Source organism: Passer domesticus, chromosome 24 (genome assembly GCF_036417665.1).
Source record: "Passer domesticus isolate bPasDom1 chromosome 24, bPasDom1.hap1, whole genome shotgun sequence".
NCBI classification, from domain to species: domain Eukaryota; kingdom Metazoa; phylum Chordata; class Aves; order Passeriformes; family Passeridae; genus Passer; species Passer domesticus.
In genome coordinates this window covers 6419646-6437272 of record NC_087497.1, presented here as the reverse complement: position 1 = coordinate 6437272, position 17627 = coordinate 6419646, and the positions used below count along the sequence as shown (strand labels likewise).

At 66.7% G+C, this 17627-nt stretch overlaps 2 protein-coding genes across 4 annotated transcripts; one reads left to right on the top strand and one right to left on the bottom strand.

Moving 5' to 3' along the window:
• Positions 1 to 537: 537 nt before the first annotated feature.
• On the bottom strand, positions 538 to 4845 carry HPCAL4 (hippocalcin like 4). Its single transcript, XM_064398676.1, has 4 exons — positions 4692 to 4845; positions 2266 to 2434; positions 1966 to 2181; positions 538 to 1722 (listed from the first exon to the last, which is right to left on the bottom strand). The coding sequence occupies exons 2-4, from the start codon at positions 2425 to 2427 to the stop codon at positions 1525 to 1527; spliced, it is 576 nt and encodes a 191-aa protein (XP_064254746.1). The 5' UTR covers positions 2428 to 2434; positions 4692 to 4845; the 3' UTR covers positions 538 to 1524.
• A 2206-nt stretch (positions 4846 to 7051) lies between these two features.
• LOC135285752 (CYFIP-related Rac1 interactor A-like) lies at positions 7052 to 14530 on the top strand. 3 transcript variants are annotated; one of them, XM_064398353.1, is made up of 13 exons: positions 7053 to 7339; positions 9827 to 9911; positions 10444 to 10524; positions 11664 to 11743; positions 12216 to 12337; positions 12415 to 12520; positions 12680 to 12816; positions 12919 to 12996; positions 13110 to 13226; positions 13321 to 13400; positions 13497 to 13623; positions 13761 to 13831; positions 13915 to 14530. In XM_064398353.1, the coding sequence occupies exons 4-13, from the start codon at positions 11671 to 11673 to the stop codon at positions 13976 to 13978; spliced, it is 975 nt and encodes a 324-aa protein (XP_064254423.1). In that variant the 5' UTR covers positions 7053 to 7339; positions 9827 to 9911; positions 10444 to 10524; positions 11664 to 11670; the 3' UTR covers positions 13979 to 14530. The 3 variants fall into 3 exon arrangements, with proteins under 3 accessions (XP_064254425.1, XP_064254423.1, XP_064254422.1); XM_064398355.1 differs by lacking the exon at positions 11664 to 11743 and having other exon boundaries at positions 7052 to 7339; XM_064398352.1 differs by lacking the exons at positions 7053 to 7339; positions 9827 to 9911; positions 10444 to 10524 and having other exon boundaries at positions 10548 to 11743.
• The last annotated feature ends 3097 nt before the right edge of the window (positions 14531 to 17627 follow it).

The window sequence follows — 17627 nt, the reverse complement described above, 5'->3', positions numbered from 1 at the left end:
GGGAGCCAGCCCTGCCAGACTGATTCAGAGGAGGATGAAAATTTGGTGAGAGCTCCTTAGCAACAGTCACTGTCTGTGCAGGCTGCCGAGGGAGAAGAAAGGCCAGAGGAAAATCTGTGCGGGGAAGATGGGGGTGGAGAAAAAAGGGACAAAGATGCACAGAGAGCAGGTCCCAGCTGCTGACAGATGGAGCCCAGGACGAAGCCACCAGCCCTGAGGGAAGGGCACAGCCAGGGGCCAGCTCCTGGCTGTCAAATGAAACCCATTTCCAGCGAGGTTTGGGGTCTGGGCCTCCCCACCCCAAAAGTGACATTCTCTTCCCCACAGCTGCCTGCACGACTGAAGGGTTTCACTGCCACCCACCTCCAGGCTCCCCAGCCTGAGCCCCCCTGTGCTGTCCCCAAGGGTTTCTCCACCACTTGGGGTGTCCCAGGCTCAGGTGAGACCCCTAAAATATCCTCAGAAGTGCAGTGTTGTCACCTCACTGTCCCAGCCAGCTGCCCCCCCCCAAGAAACCATCCAGAGGGGGACACCACACACAGGGGACAGTTTATTTTCCCATTAAAAAAATAAGTAACGACTTCACCATCTCCTAACAGACACCACCAACACCACAATGTGCAGATTAAACACCAGCCTGGTGCAGACTAAACACCAGCCTGGGACAGGAGGGGTGGATGCTGCAGGCTGGGAGGGGGGAGGAAGGACACAGATTTGTTTCTGGTGGCCTCAGAGCTTTTCCAGGAGGCTCAGCAGGGACAGGACCCATCCACACGTCCCCACAGCAGTGCCACACAGCCAGGAGCAGCACCAGGACCTGCCTTCCACACCCACACCCCTGAGCCTGCCTCCAGTTTGGGACTGCAGGCGTCACCTCCATCTCCAGGAGGGTCAGAAATGCCACAGGGCACCCAGGGAACCTGAGGGGATGGAAGGTGGCCGCTGGGATGGGACACTGGCCACATCCAGGGCTGGCTTTGGACATTTCTGTTCCCTGCTGAAGTGTCCTGACCAAGCCTGGCTGTTCCCAGCAGGGAAAACAGAGGTGGAAGGGCTAAAGCTGGTGCAAGAGCCTGCCCTGGCCTCTCCAGGGAATTGCCATGGAGGAAGGAGCAGGACTTGGGGCTTTTCAGCCTCCCTGGAGACATCACAAGCCAAAAAGTGGGGGGAAAGCAGCAGGAAGGGGACAGAGCTGGTCTCAGTCAGGATCAGGGAATGGGGCAGGTGGAGCAGTGGGGAGAGCAGGGAGAAAGCAGCAGGGATGTGGGAACAGCTGGCCCTGCTCAGCCAGGACGCAGCAGTGGCTGCAGGGCATCCATCTCCAGGGTGGGAGGGGGCTGCCAGCGCTCAGAGCAAGCTCTGACCTCGAGGGTGTGCAGTGTGGGCTGCCAGGATGCACCCGAGCAGGGACAGCAGGGATGGGACGTGGCTCATGCCTGGGGCCAAACGGGGGAAAAACAGGAATTAAAACCATCACAGGGGCAGAGTTTGGCTGCAGCCAGTCCAGCCCTGAGGCGCAGGGCCCTATTTCTGCATGTCACACTGCAGGAGCAGGACGATGGAGGGGTCGCTCTTGGCGGCCTCCTTGAACTCCTCCAGGGAGATCTGGTCGTCCTTGTCCTTGTCCATCTTTGTGAAGATCTTGTCCACTCGCTGCTGGGGTGTCAGCCCGTCCTGGTTCATCCTCATCATGATCACAGTCCCCACCATCTTGTAAATGGCCTGGAGGAGGAGGAGGGTGGGAATGAGAGGGAATGTTGGAAGGACACAAGGTCCCGGGACAAGGCAGGGGACAGGGACAGGATGGCTGCTCTGTTGGGACCCTGCTCTGTCAGATCCACATCAAGCACCCTTCAGACAAGGCTCAGGGTAGGAAAACTCATTCTTTGGTGCTAAAAGGGACCCGACATCTGTGGAAAATCCTGGGAAAAGCCAGCAATCCCTGCTGGCTTGAAGCACCAGTACCTCAATGATCTCCAGCATCTCCAGGCGCGTGATCTTCCCGTCCCCGTCCAGGTCGTACATCTCGAAGGCCCAGTTGAGTTTCTGCTCAAAGGTGCCCCTGGAGGTGACAGACAGGGCACAGATGAACTCCCTGAAGTCGATGGTGCCGTCCCCGTTCTTGTCGAAGGTGCGGAACGCGTGCTGGGCAAACTTGGAGGCGTCTCCATAGGGGAAAAACTGCGGGAGGGAGAGAAGAGGGATTGAAATGAGGAGGGGGCAGCTCGGCAGGGAGGCTGCACCTGAGGTGCTGCAGACCCCCACCTTGATGTAGAGCTGCTGGAACTCCTCCAGGTTGAGGATGCCGGTGGGGCAGTCCTTGAGGAAGCCCTTGTACCACTGCTTCAGCTCCTGCTCGCTGAACTCCGTGCTCCTCACCAGGTCATCCAGCATCTCCGGGGCCAGCTTGCTGCTGTGCTTGCCCATGGCTGCCCTGGGAAGGAAAACCCACAGCAGGCTGGGGAGGGCTGGTCCCCCCAGGCCCTCATCCACCCTGGCTGGTCCTGTGTCTCTGATCCACCCGGCTGATGGGTGTCCGTGGAGGAAATGGAAATCCACCTGGCACTGGAAATGTGGCTGTGGCTCTGCTGCTGGAGGTGCCCAGGAGCTGGCCCTGGCACAGCCCACCAGGGCAACCAAAATGAGCACCACCCACCCCCCGTGCTCATTTTGGGCAGCAGGAAACCACTCAGAAAGCAACTGAAAATTCAGAGCTCTTCCCACGGCCTTTGCCAGAGCATGATCGTAGAATCCTGGAATGGTTTGGGTTGGAAAGGAGCTGATTTAGTTCCGGCCACGCTGCCATGGGCAGGAGCACCTTTCACCAGCCCCCTTCTCTAAGGGTGGCACAAGGAAGAATCTGCCATTAGGGCACATAAAAACCTCCCTGGCACTGCTGCCCTCACAGCAGCCAGCTGGCCACAGGGGTGCCCGTCCTGCAGCTTGGTGGGAACGGGGTGGGTGAGGCTGCTGTCACTGCCTGGGGTTAGGGTCACACCTAGGTTAGGGTTAGGGTCACACCTAGGTTGGGGTTAGGGTCACACCTGGGGTTGGGGTTAGGGTCACACCTGGGGTTAGGGTTAGGGTTCAAGGTTAGGGTTAGGGTCACACCTTGGGTTAGGGTTAGGGTCACACCTAGGGTTAGGGTTAGGGTCACACCTGGGGTTAGGGTTAGGGTTAGGGTCACACCTGGGGTGAGGGTCACACCTAGGTTAGGGTTAGGGTCACACCTAGGTTGGGGTTAGGGTCACACCTGGGGTTGGGGTTAGGGTTACATCTGGGGTTAGGGTTAGGGTTCAAGGTTAGGGTTAGGGTCACACCTTGGGTTAGGGTTAGGGTCACACCTAGGGTTAGGGTTACACCTAGGTTAGGGTTAGGGTCACACCTGGGGTTGGGGTTAGGGTTACACCTAGGGTTAGGGTTAGGGTCACACCTAGGGTTGGGGTCACACCTAGGGTTAGGGTTAGGGGTTAGGGTTACACCTAGGGTTAGGGTCACACCTGGGGTTAGGGTTAGGGTTAGGGTCACACCTAGGGTTAGGGCTAGGGCCACACCTAGGGTTGGGGTTACACCTAGGGTTAGGGTTAGGGTTCGGGGTTAGGGTCACACCTAAGGTTAGGGTTTTGAAATCCACAAACCCCAGAACTCTAGGCACACTGCAGCTGCCAAAGGAGTTCCAAGGAGAACACAAAACTGCCAAAACATGGCTTCCTCCACGGCTTTTTCCCTGGAGCCACTCAGCCAGGGGGGTAGAGCAGCCGGCAGCCCTGGCAGGCCCTGGCTGCGTGGGCAGGGAGCTGCTCCGAGACGTGCCGTGCCCGCTCCCACGCAGCCTGGGCTGCCAGCGCCGCTCAGCCCGAGCAGCAGATGGTTCTCCGGGAGCTCCTGGAGCTTCTCTCTCCGTGAAGTTGAGGAGAAGTTCTCCTGGAGCCCAACCAAGCACCGTGTCCTCTCAGGGATGTGATGTGCTGCTGGCCCAGTGTGGGCTTGGGGCACACGGGGGGCACCGTGGCATGGGTGGTGTGGGGTTCCTCGTGCTCCTAGCCAACCCCACAGGCAGCAGCTCCTTCCTGCCCCATCATCCCACCAGCATCTGCCACGGCAGCCCGGGGAGTGCCCGGGCACCCACAGAGCACAAGGCTTCCCCAGCCACCCCAGATCAGCTCCACAAACCCCCCTGGCACCGTGGCCTGGCTCTGAATTGCTGGATTGACCATAAACCATGCCAGGCACTCAGCCTGGGCACACCTGCATGGGCACACCTGCCATGACCAAGCCCTCCCACGGCTGGAGGATGCAGCCCCTCAGCATCCAGGACTCCAGAGCAGCCTCCTGAGCCCCACAAGCCCCAAACCCCCCTTTCCAAGCAGCACCCAGCCATGCCAGGGCAGGGACAGCGCCCAGGAGGGAGCCACGCTCACCCCAAAGCAGTCCCAAACCCGGACACAGGGGTGGCACCACGGGTGACCCCCCGGGGCAGCACGGAGCCCCCACCCTGCAGCAGCACCCCAGGGTGGCACCAGCGGGCAGGGACGGGGCTGGGCGCTCGGGGATGCTCTGCCCACCCGCACTACGGGACCGCTCCGGGCCGCCGGCCCCGGCCCCGGCTGGAAGCGGCTCCGGGAGCGGCTCCAGCCCCGACGGCGGCCCCGCACCGGGGGGAGCGGGTTCCCGGCCCCGACGGCCCTTACCTGTGCTGCGGCTCGGGCAGGCGGCGGCTCGGCGGGGCCGGGCGGGGCGCGGAGCCGCTGCCGGTACCGGAGGGGCCGCGGTCCAGCCGCCGGCTCAGCCCCCGCCGCTCCCGCCCCTCTTGTAGCCGCGGGCCCCCCGCCCCCCACGGCACGACGCTCGAGCATTGGCTGGGAGCGCTGTCAGTCAGGCGGGGTGGGGGTCGAGGTGGGATACTGGGGGGTACTGGGATGCTGGGAGGGGAAATGGGGCCGGGATGCTGGGACGGGGGTGCGGGGGGAGGGCGGCGGGGGGATCCCGGGGCCCCTCACCCCTGCACTGGGGACACTGGGACACGCCGGTGGCTCTTCGCTTGGCACAGGCACACAGGAGAGAGGGACAAGAAAACCACTTTGATCTCCAGAGCCAAACGCGGAGTGTTTCCATGGAGATCGCCGAGCGCTTTTCGCGGTGACCTTGGCATCCCCGCTGTGATCCCGGCGCCGCTGGGCCCGTCCCGAGCTGCTCCTCTGCCTCTGGTGCCCCCTGGGCCTGGAGGAAGCCTTTGGCCAGCCAGGGCTGCTCCCCATCCCACCCCATCCCATCCCATCCCATCCCATCCCATCCCACCCCATCCCATCTACCCCATCCCATCCCACCCCATCCCATCCCACATCCCATCCCCATTCCCCTCCCCTCCCATCCCACCCCAGTGGGGCTGGGGGTGCCGTGGGGTCTCAGCCCCCCTCCAAGGCACCTGCCCTCAGGTGCCCCCCCCTTTTCTCTGCAGGAAGCAGCAGAGACTGCCCCAGCTGGGGGTGAGGCAGGGCTGGGTTACAAAACCCACAAATGTTGGCAGCAGTGGGTCTGGGACCCCCCCAGGGCTGGGTGTGACCTCCTTGTGCCAGGGCTGGACCCCACCCGGAGCGAGGTGATTCTGCCCCGCGGATTTGGGGTCACCTCCACAGCCTGTGCTGGGCACGGGACGCGGCTTTGTGGCCCCAAAGCCTCTCCCTGAGCGTCCCTGAGATTTTGGGGAGGGGGGGATGAGCCCCCCCGGCCCCGCTGGCTGTTCTTGGATGTGGAGTAAAGACACCAATTAGCAGCTCTGCAAACCGCCCGTGCCCGGCGTGCTCCGGGGGACTGAAAAATTAATGAGGGCTTAATTGAAGCAGCGCAGGCTGCCAGGGATGGGAGCAGCCCGGCTCAGCCCACGGGGAGCGGGAGCCGAAGGGGCTGGAGGAGGCAGGGGAGCCCCAGGTGACAGGGGTGCCCTTGGGGTGACTCTGCGGTCCTGACATGTCCTTTTTGGGGCCCTGACACCCCAAGGTGGTGCTGGGATGATGCCTGGGGGTCGTGGAGGGCTGAGCACACCGGCACAGCACTGGAGCACCCAGCTGAGCCCAGCGCCCAAACTGGGACACCCCAAAACCTCCGTGAGCCCAGGCATGAAAGGGACATTGACCCTGAGTTTGCGGAGGGGACAACCGAGTGTCTGGGGGGGACAGCGCTGGCTCCGCGACAGCTTTTCCCAGCAGCATCCCCAACGCCCAGCCCCGCGGGCAGAGCTGCCAGGGCGCTGCCGAGCCCTGGAAAACCTCCCTGCCCAAGGGATGCGAAGGGCTGCAGCTTCCCCCAGCGGCTGCGGGCTGCAGCAGCACGGCCCGGGGTGGGGGGACACCCCGCAGCCCCCTCTGCCCCGGGCTGCTGCAGCCGCCTCAGCCCCCCACAGCCCGCGGGGGGCTCGGGGGGCAGGAGAGCAGGGTGCTTGTGGCAGAACCCCGACAGCTGCTGTCCCTCCGTGCTGCCAGGTCACCCGGCGGCGACACTGCCACTGCTCGGGGCTGTGGTGGCTCTGCCAGCCCCTCTGAGACCCCCCAGCACAAAGCCCCTGTTGTCACCCCCTGCCCGTGTCCCTGAGGGACAGCTCTGGGTGCCACTGGCCAAGCTGGACCTGGGGTCACCCTAACGCTGCGGGTGCCTCTTGCTGTCCCCACTGTCATGCCCAGCGCTGGCCTGGGAAAAGGGGGGAGCCGGGGTAGAAAAGCAGAAATAGCCCCAATTTTGGGGTTCCTTTCCTCCTACCTCCCCCCCGCGGGAACAGCTCTGAGCTGGTTCCTGCCACCCCCACCCCTCCTGCCCCGTCCTGGGGGAGCTGATGAGGCACAGAGGGCGCAGCCTGCCCCAAACAGGGTCCGGGCACGGGGGTCTGCCTTGTCCTCGCTGCGGTGGCACCAGGCGGGGTCGGTGCTTGCCCCCCTCCCCGCAGAAGGGACCGAGGGAAACGGTGCCGCCCATAGGCTGGGGGATAGGAATATCTGGGTTTTCCCTCCCCCTGCTGAGAGCTGGGACTGCCTCCGATGAGGGGCGACCCTCTCGATGTCCATCCCACGGTGAGGGTCCCCGTGTCCCCCCAAACCCGGGCAGCGGCAGCCCGACCCCTCTCCCCGCCAGGCCGCAGAGCTTTGCCGGCCGGCACGCAGGGGGTTAAAGCCTCCCCGTCTCCCTCACACTTGAGACGTCACCGTCACCGGTGGCGTGGGGGGGCCGGGGGGCTATGGTGGTCTTTGTGGAGCGCTCGGCAGCTGGCGCAGCTCACGCACACGGCGGGCGCCTCGTCCCCGCAGCGCCCGCGCCCCGCCGGCCGCCGCCGCGGGCCCCCACCGGCACGGTGAGCGCGGGGACACGGCTGCCACCGGGCCCGAGGGCAGGGCGAGGGGTGGGCCTCGGGGGACCCCGCCGGCACCCCCGCTCTGCGCCCCCGGAGCGGGGCTGGGAGGGAGAGGGTGCTGGGTGGGTGCTGGGCTGGGTGCTGGGTGGGTGCGGTGGGGTGGGCGATGTGGGGTGGGCGATGTGGGGTGGGCGATGGGGGGTGGGCGATGGGGGGTGGGCGATGGGGGGTGGGCTCAGCCCCTCCTGGCGCTGCTGCAGCCCCGCGCCGGCCCCGGGTGGGTGCGGGCGCTCGGGTGGGTGCTGCGGCTCGGCTCGCGGCAGCCCTGCGGTAAATCCGCTGCTCAGCCGCAGCCGGGAGCGGGGAGCCCCCTGCACCCCCCCCGCCCCCGGGCACACTGGAGGGGGGCTCAGCCCCACGGGGGGCTCGCACACCCCTCCGGGCAGGGAGATGCCCGGAGCGGGGGGGTCACGGCGCCGAGGAGCCGCAGCTCCGCCCTGCTCAGGGCTGGGGTGCCCCGGCTGATCGCGGGGTGGGCTCTGGCCCCGGCACCCCGATTCCCGGGATGAGCTGTGCCCCCCGCGGAAAATCCTCCAGGCACGGCTCGCCCGACCCTGCGGCGGCTGCGGCGGGGCCGTGGGCGGGGGGCAGCGGCCGGGGGGGCTCGGCGGCGCGGGGGGCACCCGGTGGGCACCCAGCGGGCACCCGGCGGGCACCCGGCGGGCGGGGGGCTGCGGGGAGCGGGGCCGGGTCAAGGGGAAGGGGCAGGCAGCCCCCGGCCGGGGCTGCGGCGCTGCACCAGGCTGCGGTGCCCAGGGCGATGCCGCGCCGGCAGCAAAGGGGCGCAGCCCCAAAACGGTGACACGGGGCGGCCTGAGCCCGGGGGCATCGCTGCCGGCTCGGGATGCTCCTGGATGCAGGATTTGGCCCTGCCCGCAGCAGGAGAGGGGGCTCACCCCATGGGCTGGGTTGTCCCCACGGAGGTGACAGCCGCCGTGGGTGCCCGTGGGGCAGGAGGCTCGTGGGGAGCAGGGGGAGGCGGCGCTGCGGGAAGGGGGAGCAGGGCTGGGGTGCAACGAGGCCGCCGCAGGCAGGGACAGAAGCCGGGGCCGCCTCGGGTGTGGCTGGGGACAGGGAGGCGGCTGTTCCCAGCCCTCCTGTGGCAGCGCCTTCCCCCGTGAGCGCTGCGGGTTTGGGGGTGACTCTCCCAGCGGATTTGGGGCTCGGTTCGGCAGCGGGCAGCCTGCACTGGGGGGAGCCCCTCGCCCTCCCCCGCAGCCCCCCTGCGAGGGATGTGCCGTGTGCCACTGGGGGGTTGAAGCGCCTGAGACCGAGGAAAAGGGGTAAAACAGGGGCTGAAGCCCAAGCAGAGCCCCCCTCACCCCTGCCCAAGGGGCTGCAGCAATCCCCAAACCAGCCCCTGGCACCAAACCCCTGCACCACGGCTCTGGAGTCACCCCGGGGTGCCCTCACACTGGGGACCCCTCCGTGCCCCTTCCCTGGGCACCAGCAGGGCTCAGCAGTGACAGATTCCAGCCCCAAGCTGCCCGTCAAGGACAAAGGTGGCACGGGCACGAGGACGCCCGCACGCCGGTCACAGCCTGTGTGCCAGAGCCAGAGCAGGGCAGGTGCCAGTGTGCCACCCCACCGACTGCCCTGGCACCCCAGAGACCCCCCGGCACACCAGGGACCCCCCAGCACCCTTTGACAACACCCCAGTGCCCAGCAGGATGAGCCTCGGGGTCACTGCACCCGAGCAGCTCTGGGTGTGTTTGGTGTACCCCAGTTACCCCAAAACCCAGCTGCATTCAGGCTGGTGCAGCCCCGGTGCAAAGCCACCCCTCCGTGGCCCTGGGAGGAGGAGGAGGAGGAGGAGGAGGAAGGCAGAGCCATCGCTGTTGTTGCCAAGGGTCTGGGCTGGGGGGGGCACAGCCCCATTCCAGGCACGAGACCACCCCATCCCTCCCCTGCTGCTCCAGCTCTCCCTCTCCCCTTCCCCAGCCTCATTAATTAAACCCAAGCGCTTAATTACAACCTGCTGAGCCCCGCGGCTGCTTCCCGGTGCCTGCTGACACCGGGGGGCCAATCCCGACCCCCCCACATCCCTGTAGGATGCAGGGAACCGGGGGAGCACCCGGCTGCCTGCAGGATTTGGGTTGTGCCTCACGGGCGGCGTGAAGGGATCTTCACAGAGCGCTCAGGGAAGGGCAACCCCAGCCACTGGAGCTGGCAAAGCCATCCCTGGGGATCTTGGCCCCTCCGAGGAGGGATGGGGACAGATGGCTCCGCTCTGGGGTTGTCCCCGAGCTGCTGGCAGGTGCCACAAGGGGTGAAGAGGGACGGGGATGCTCTGCCCGGTGGCAGTGAAAAATAACCAAGGTAAATGAGATGGAGGGGAGAGCCAGTGTCCCACCGTGCTTCCCCTCCTGGTCACCCCCCCAGGGGTCCCCAGAGGGTGCCCTGACCCTCCTGCCCTCCTGCCCACAGGTCCCTGCCAGCCCATGCAGTGACACAGGCGGGTGGCACAGCCCCTGCTCCTGCCATAGCCACTGCTGCCACCCCAGGCACTGAGGTAAGGACCAAGGGCACGGCTGTGGGGCGGGTGGGGTGCTCTGGCACAGGCACCAGGCCCCCAGACCGGGTCTGGGGGGTGTAATTCCCATGGGGGTCTTCCCCTGTCCACGGGAATGCCCAGCCCCATAGCCCAGGGGAGTGGCATGGTACCAGGGGGGTCACCTGGAGCTGCCCCCCATCCCTTGGGCATGCCAGGGCTGGGGAACTGGGGTGTCTCAGGGGCGGCAGCATGGCCAGGGGTGCCCCAGGAGCACAAGGGGACACCTCTTCCCTTCCCTCTGGAGCTGTCAGAAGTGCTGGGGGAGCTGTCACATTCCAGGGGACGCTCACAGCTGCGTGCCCAGCCAGGAGGGATCGGGGTGGGCACAGGGAGGTGCCAGGGTGGTGGTTTTGAGGGCTCAGGGGTGCCAGGGTGGTGGCCCTTGGGGGCTCGGAGGTGCCAGGGTGGTGGTTTTGAGGGCTCAGGGGTGCCAGGGTGTCTGGCTGGTGGCACCGGTGCTGTTCCACTCTGTTCTGTTTCTCTCGCTCAGGTCTGCTGGCCATGGGCAACCTGATAAAGGTATTGGGCAAAGATTTAGAAAACTGTCCTCATTTTTTCCTGGATTTTGAAAGTAAGTCCCATGAGCAGGGTGGGCATGGGGAGGGCGCCAGGGCTGCCACCGCAGCTGCTGTCCAGAGGATGGGGACAGGCACAGTGTCCCCGAGCAGCCCCGTGTCCCCAGGTGCTTTGGGGCCCTGCAAAAGTCACCAAAATGGGGCAGGGGAGCAGAACCCCAGGAGATGCCCCGTCCCTCAGAGTGGGGCAGGTGTCCTGGCAGAGCGGTGGGATGCAGGACGCAGCAGGACCTGGCCCGGGCCCACCCCAGGCACACCCCCGCTGCTGTCAGCTGGTGGCCCTGGTGGCCGTGTGGCGTGTCCCGTGACGCCGCCAGGACAGGGACAGCCTGCGGGCTGGGAAAGGAGGCGGGAGCCATCCGTGCCACCTGCACTGCTGGGAAGGTCAGTGCGGCCGCTGCAGCCTGCGCCGAGGGATGGGGAGCAGGGACCTGCCTCAGTTTCCCCTGGATCGGGGCTAACGGCCAGGAAAGGACAGCTCTCGGCCCCCCAGGCTGGACACGGGGGGCACAGGACACGGCGGCCGCTGTGGCAGGATGCCAGGCTGGGCACAGCCCCGGGGCTCCCCTGGCTCTCCCTTCTGTAATTCCTCCCAGGGCACAGCTCAGAGCAGGAGTGGGGAGGGTGAAAAGAGTGCAGTGGCCTCTGCTCGCCCCAGCCCCGGCTCCGTGCCCAGCGGGCACAGCTCCCCACCACCACCTCTGACTCCGGCACTCCCCAAAACACCCAGGGCTGGGGTCGCACAGCCCCCACTCCCACGGCGAGGAACCTCCCTGCTCCTCCTGGCTCCGCTGAGGCAGCACAAATTCTCCTGCCTCCAGCCCCCTCCACAGCTCTGGGGGCTCCCCAGCACCCCTCATTCGGGGCTGGCTCCAGAGCAGGGGTTTGGCTGCAGCCAGCACTCCGGGCACTTCAGGGATTTCCCGGCGGCTTCTCCTCCCTTCGCTCCTCCCTCTCCATCACCGCATCGCCAGCGCTCATCACCATCGGGGGGGAAGAGGCTGCAGCCGGGGTCACCCCCGGAGCCCCCCGAGCCCCCGGGGAGCAGCGGGAGGAGGACCCCCGCAGCCCAGCACCTCTTCCCCGGGCTCCACCTCACCATCATGCTTTTTTCCTCTTGTTTCTTCTCTTGCAGGTTTCACATGGGGAACCTTCTAAAAGTGTTGACTTATAACGAACTTGACCAAGGCCCTAATTTTTTCCTTGACTTTGAAAGTGAGATGGGATTTTTATTTTCCGTTTTCGTTCCGTACTTATCCTGAGTTCCACATCCACACCATTTTGAGTTCTCTGTCCCCGTCGCCCATCGCATCGCGCCCATCCCAGACGCCCTCCCCCAAACCTGTGCCATCCGGGGGCGTCCCCGGGGAGGGGGGCCAGGCCCGTGGCCGGGGGCTGTCGCTCCTCACCTCTCCCCCCGGGGCACTTTGCAGCCCCTCGGGGCCGGGGGCTGCTCGGGGGCCCCTCGCGGTGAGCAGGACCGCGGGCACAGGGCAGCCAGGACTCACCCCCGCCCGCCCCCCGCTCCACGGCGTGACCCGGGCAAGGAGAACGGAGCAGGGGCACAATCCGGCCAGGAAGGGCTGCGAGCCGTGCCTTGGGGTGCTGGCACCCCGCTCGGGCTGCGGCCGGCGCGGGCCCCGCTCAGAGCCCTCCGGGTTTCTCTCCCCGGGGCGCTGCCCTGCAGATGCGCAGCCCACGGAGGCCGAGACGGCGGTGTGGAACCAGGTGAACGCCGTGCTGGAGGAGGCGCACGCCGTCCTGGCCGAGCTGCAGTCCTACACGGGAGCCGGGCAGGAGATCCGAGAGGTGGGAGCAGCCCCGGAGCCCCCTGCCCGCGCTCCCTCGGCGGCGTGGGGCGAGCGCTGCCGCTGTCCCCTCCCCAGGCCATCCAGAACCCCGGGGACCTGCGGCTGCAGGAGCGCGCCTGGAGCGCCGTGTGCCCCCTGGTCGCCAAGCTGAAACGCTTCTACGAGTTCTCCCTGCGGCTGGGTGAGTGCCCGAGCTCGCCCCGTGCACCCCGCATCCCCCCGGAGGCGGCGGGGCTCCTGCCCGTGCAGCGTGCGCTCAGCTCGGGATGCTGCGCCGTGCCTCAGTTTCCCCTCGGGGGTGTGGAGGTGCAGAGGGGGACCGGGCGTGCTCTGCCCGCAGAGAACGCCCTGCGGAGCCTGCTGGAGGCCCTCACCAGCCCCCCCTACGCCCCGACCCAGCACCTGGAGCGGGAGCAAGCCCTGGCCAAGCAGTTCGCCGAGATCCTGCACTTCACCCTCAGCTTCGACGAGCTCAAGGTGCCTCCCTGAGCGGGGTGACAGCCGGGGGGTCCCCACACCGGCACCCTGAGAGCCGGCAGAGTCCCTGGGGACCCCTAACCCTGGTGTCCCCCCCCTCAGATGACCAACCCTGCCATCCAGAACGACTTCAGCTACTACAGACGGACCATCAGCAGGAATCGCATCAACAACCTGCAGGTGGGGGGGCTCTGCTGCTCCCCCGGCCAGGGGGGCCCTCCCGGGGGTCCTCAGGGCTGGGGAGGGCTTGGAGGGGCTCAGCCGCCCCAGCGACCCCCGTGTCACCCCCCCAGCTGGACGCAGAGAGCGAGGTGAACAACGAGATGGCCAACAGGATGTCCCTGTTCTATGCCGAGGCCACCCCCATGCTGAAAACCCTCAGCAATGCCACCACCAAGTTCGTGTCAGAGGTGAGGGGGGCCGGGGGCACCCTCAGGGTGGGCACAACCCCCCTCCAGCCACCACACAGGGGGGGAACAGCAGCTGGGACCTGTTGGGTTTCAGAACAAGACGCTCCCGATCGAGGACACCACCGACTGCCTGAGCACCATGGCCTGCGTGTGCAGGGTGATGCTGGAGACCCCGTGAGTGCCCCGCTTTGGGCTCTGGGGGGGACATCTCGGCCCTGGGGTCCCTCTGCCACCCCTGCCCGGGCTCAGGCAGCCTCTCTCCTGGCTCAGGGAGTACCGGAGCCGCTTCACCAACACCGAGACCCTGCTCTTCTGCATGAGGGTGATGGTGGGCGTCATCATCCTCTACGACCACGTGCACCCCGTGGGGGCCTTCGCCAAGACCTCCAAGATCGACGTGAGTGCTCTTGGGGTGCCAGCTGCGGGGTGCCAGCCACGCCACAGCTGCTGTGACCCCTGGGGTCCCCGTCCCTGGCTTGAGGATGGGGAGGGGGATGCCAGGGGTCTCACAGCCCCTCCCTGTGCCCCCATCAGATGAAAGGCTGCATTAAGGTGCTGAAAGACCAACCCTCAACCAGCACCGAGGGGCTCCTGAACGCTCTGAGGTGAGGGGGGGCTCGGGGGCGCAGCCGTGGGGGTGAGAGCAGAGCGGCCGGGGGGCTGTGAGCCGTGTCCCCTCCCCGGCCAGGTACACCACTCGGCACCTGAACGACGACAGCACGTCCAAACAGATCCGGGCCCTGCTGCAGTGAGCGCGGGGCGGCCGCCGAGCCACCACCACCATCCAGTCATCTTGTACAGAGGGAAAAGGGACGGCGAGGAAGGCGCAGGAAAACCCAGAACAAACCCGAACGGCCCGGGCTGCCCTCCCCCACCACGAGCTCCTGCCCCTCCCTCCCTTCCCACCCCCAAATCAGCTCCTGGACACGAGGGAGGGGTGGCACCCTGGGGACACCGGGGGGGGTGGCACCCTGGGGACACCGGGGGTGTCTGGGGGGCCAGGGCCAGGCAGGACAAACCCGGGCAAGGAAGTGCTGGTGGGGCTGGCAACACGGGGGCACCTTGGGGAGGGGGCAGGTGGTGCCCCTGTCCCCATCCTGGTCCCCAGGAGGAGGAGGGAGAGGATGAGGATGAGGAGGAGGAGGAGGAGGAAGAAGTATCCCTGTGGATCTGCACTGACTCTGGAGGAAACGGCTCAGTCTCACCTGGTAGATTTTTAATATGAGCAATTAAATCCACACTCACCTCTTCTTTTCTACATTTTTTTTTTTTTGGGTGTGAAATAAAATGACATTTAATCTGTTCGTGTGGCCGGAGCGGGGCTGTCTCTGCTGTGTCCCACCCCACGGACCGTGTGTCCCCTTCTCCGTGCCACCCTGCGGGACAAACGCCACCTCCCACGGGGACCAGGAGGGACAGCAGCCCCGGCGCCCCCCGAGGCAGCCCAGCCCACCCTCCTCCTCCCCCGGTGCTGCTGCAGACTGGGAGCACCGGGGCGGCTGCTGGGGCCGCTCCCGGCTGCCAGGGCCGGTGGCTCTGCCGGCAGATGGCCCTGTGACACCGCGGACACCCCGCGACAGCGCGGCCGCACCCGTGCCCAGACAGCCCTGGGGGCACCCACTCCACCTCGCACCCCCGAGCTGGGCGAGACCCCCGCGGGGCAGGACCCCGTGCCCGCCCCTGGGCTGTGTCACCCCCAGGGGACCCTCAGGGTGGCTCAGGGCTGGCTCCCCGGGGTTTGGTGTCCTGCCAGCCGCTCCTTCCCGGCGGGCACCGGGACCCCCCCCCGTGCCCTGCCCGTCCGGGGAGGTGACAACGGGCACCCCACGGGTGGCACCACACACCCAGAGCCTCGTGCCAGGCGGCTCTGGCAGGCTGTGCCTCAGTTTCCCCGCTGCCCCCTGGGTGTGCTGGGGGCACACGGGCACGGTCCCCACGGCTCCCCGAGATGGGATTCCTCAGGGTGCCACCCCGGGGACACCCATCCCACCCCGGGGACACCCATCCCACCCCCCTGCAGCCCCCAAACCTCCACGGACCCCCTCCCCCGACCCAGGGCTGCCCAGAGGGGACAGAGAGAGGGGGACATTTCCCAGGCCCGGTGCCAGGACAGCCCCCAGCCCTTGGGACCCTGGCATTTCCCAGGCCCGGTGCCAGGACAGCCCCCAGCCCTTGGGACCCTGGCATTTCCCGGGCCCTGTGCCAGGACAGCCCCCAGCCCTTGGGACCCTGGCATTTCCCGGGCCCTGTGCCAGGGTCCTGCCAGGTTTTTGCCGCCGAACGCGCCGAAGTCCCGCGCGGGGCGGGTCGGGGACACGCTCTTGCACAACCCCGGCCAACAGCTCCTTTTATTTTTAGGCTCTTGCAACATTTGGCTTCGCCACAGCCAGCTGAAATGCTGCCAAGGCATCGGATGGGCCACGGGCTCCCGAGCCGCTCCGCGCCCCAGCTGTGCCTCAGTTTCCCCGTGAGCTCCTTGGAGCCGCTGGCCCTGCGGTGGCAGCGGTGGCAGCCAGCCCTGCTGAGCCCAAAGGGACCCCGAGGGCCCCGTGGGATGCCCCCGGTGCTGCACAGCACGAGGAGCCCACCTGGGAGCTGAGGACGGGGCCAGGACACGGCTCGGGGCAGCTGCAGGAGCTGCTGTCCCCAAGTGACACCGGCCCCCAGACGGTGCCTGGCCCGTCCCAGGAGAGTCCCTGCAGTGTGGGAACGGGGCTGGGAGGAGGCAGGACAGCGTCACCAGCTCTCTCAGCAGGAGTCAAGGGACAGGCGGGTCCTTTAAAGCCACCAGCCAGCGCGGGCACAGACACCAGCTGGTCACCGTGCTGGGAGAGGTGGCAGCTGTGTCCCAGTGCCCATCAGGTCCTGGCACAGAGCCCACAGCATCCCCCCTGCGGTGCCCCTCGCTTGTGAGGGGAGGGATGAGGCCAAATTGGTGCCACATCCCAGCTCTGACTGTCCCCAGCGTGGCACTTTTCAGGGCAGAGCAGGTGGCACGTGCCACCCTGGCAAAGGGCAGCACTGCACGGATGAGACCTTTCCTGTGGGAGCATTTCAGACCCAAAACCGGGTGGGAAAAGGGAACCAAAAGGGATGCACAACTCTGATCATCAGACACATCCGAGCCCAGAGCCCTGGGGACGGTGCCACCCATGTGGGCAGCAGTCAGGGCTGGAGCCCTGGCAGGGGCTGCTGCAGGCAGCACACAGCAGAGCACGAGGTGCTGCCCATGCACCCCTCGCTGCTGGACACGAGGATTTGGGCTGCCACAGAGCCAGGGGCACCCCTGGATGTGCCCCTGGTCCCCCTGGATGTGCCCCTGGTCCCCCTGGATGTGCCCCTGGTCCCCCTGGGTCTGCCCCTGGTCCCCCTGGATCTGCCCCTGCTCCCCCTGGTGTGCCCCTGGTCCCCCTGGATGTGCCCCTGGTCCCCCTGGATCTGCCCCTGGTCCCCCTGGGTCTGCCCCTGGTCCCCCTGGATGTGCCCCTCGTCCCCTGGATGTGCCCCTGGTCCCCTGGATGTGCCCCTGGTCCCCTGGATCTGCCCCTGGTCCCCCTGGATGTGCCCCTGGTCCCCCTGGATCTGCCCCTGGTCCCCCTGGATCTGCCCCTGGTCCCCCTGGATGTGCCCCTGGTCCCCCTGGATCTGCCCCTGGTTGCCCGGATGTGCCCCTGCTCCCCCTGGTGTGCCCCTGGTCCCCCTGGTGTGCCCCTGGTCCCCCTGGGTCTGCCCCTGCTCCCCCTGGATGTGCCCCTGCTCCCCCTGGATGTGCCCCTGGTCCCCCTGGATGTGCCCCTTGTCCCCTGGTGTGCCCCTGGTCCCCCTGGCACCCAGCCCTGCAGCAGCCTGGGGCAGCAGCACACCAGCACCGTGTCCCAATGGCAGTGCCCAAGCCAGGGACTGCCCGGGGACAGGCAGTGCCACCAGGATGGTGCCCGGTCAGCAAGGACACGCAGCTGCCCCAGCTCAGGCTCTGGGCTCCGTGCTCAGCCAGACCAGGGTGCCCAGGACTTTAATTGATGGCGAGCCAGGCCACGCCGGGCCTGTTTTCTAATCCCAGTGTAATTAATGACCTTATCTTTGGCCAAAGCCATTTAGATTAAGTGGCTGGTGTGATGGGCTCGGCGGCTCCGGCTGCACAGATGGAAGAGCCGCGTTTGTCTGGGGATTAGAGGAGGGCAGATGGAGAGAAGTGCCACTCCCCATCCCCAAAGCTCCAGGCACTGACAGCAGCCTGAAACCTGAGACCACAACAACTTTCTCAGCGAGCCCTGGCTGGGACTGGCGAGCGATTCCTGCGTTCTTTGTCCCTCCTGCAGGGCCCAGAGCAGCAGGAGCTGCTGCCAGCACCAGGAACTGGTGTGACCCTGCCAGGAGCTCGATGCCAGTCCCTGCCTGGAG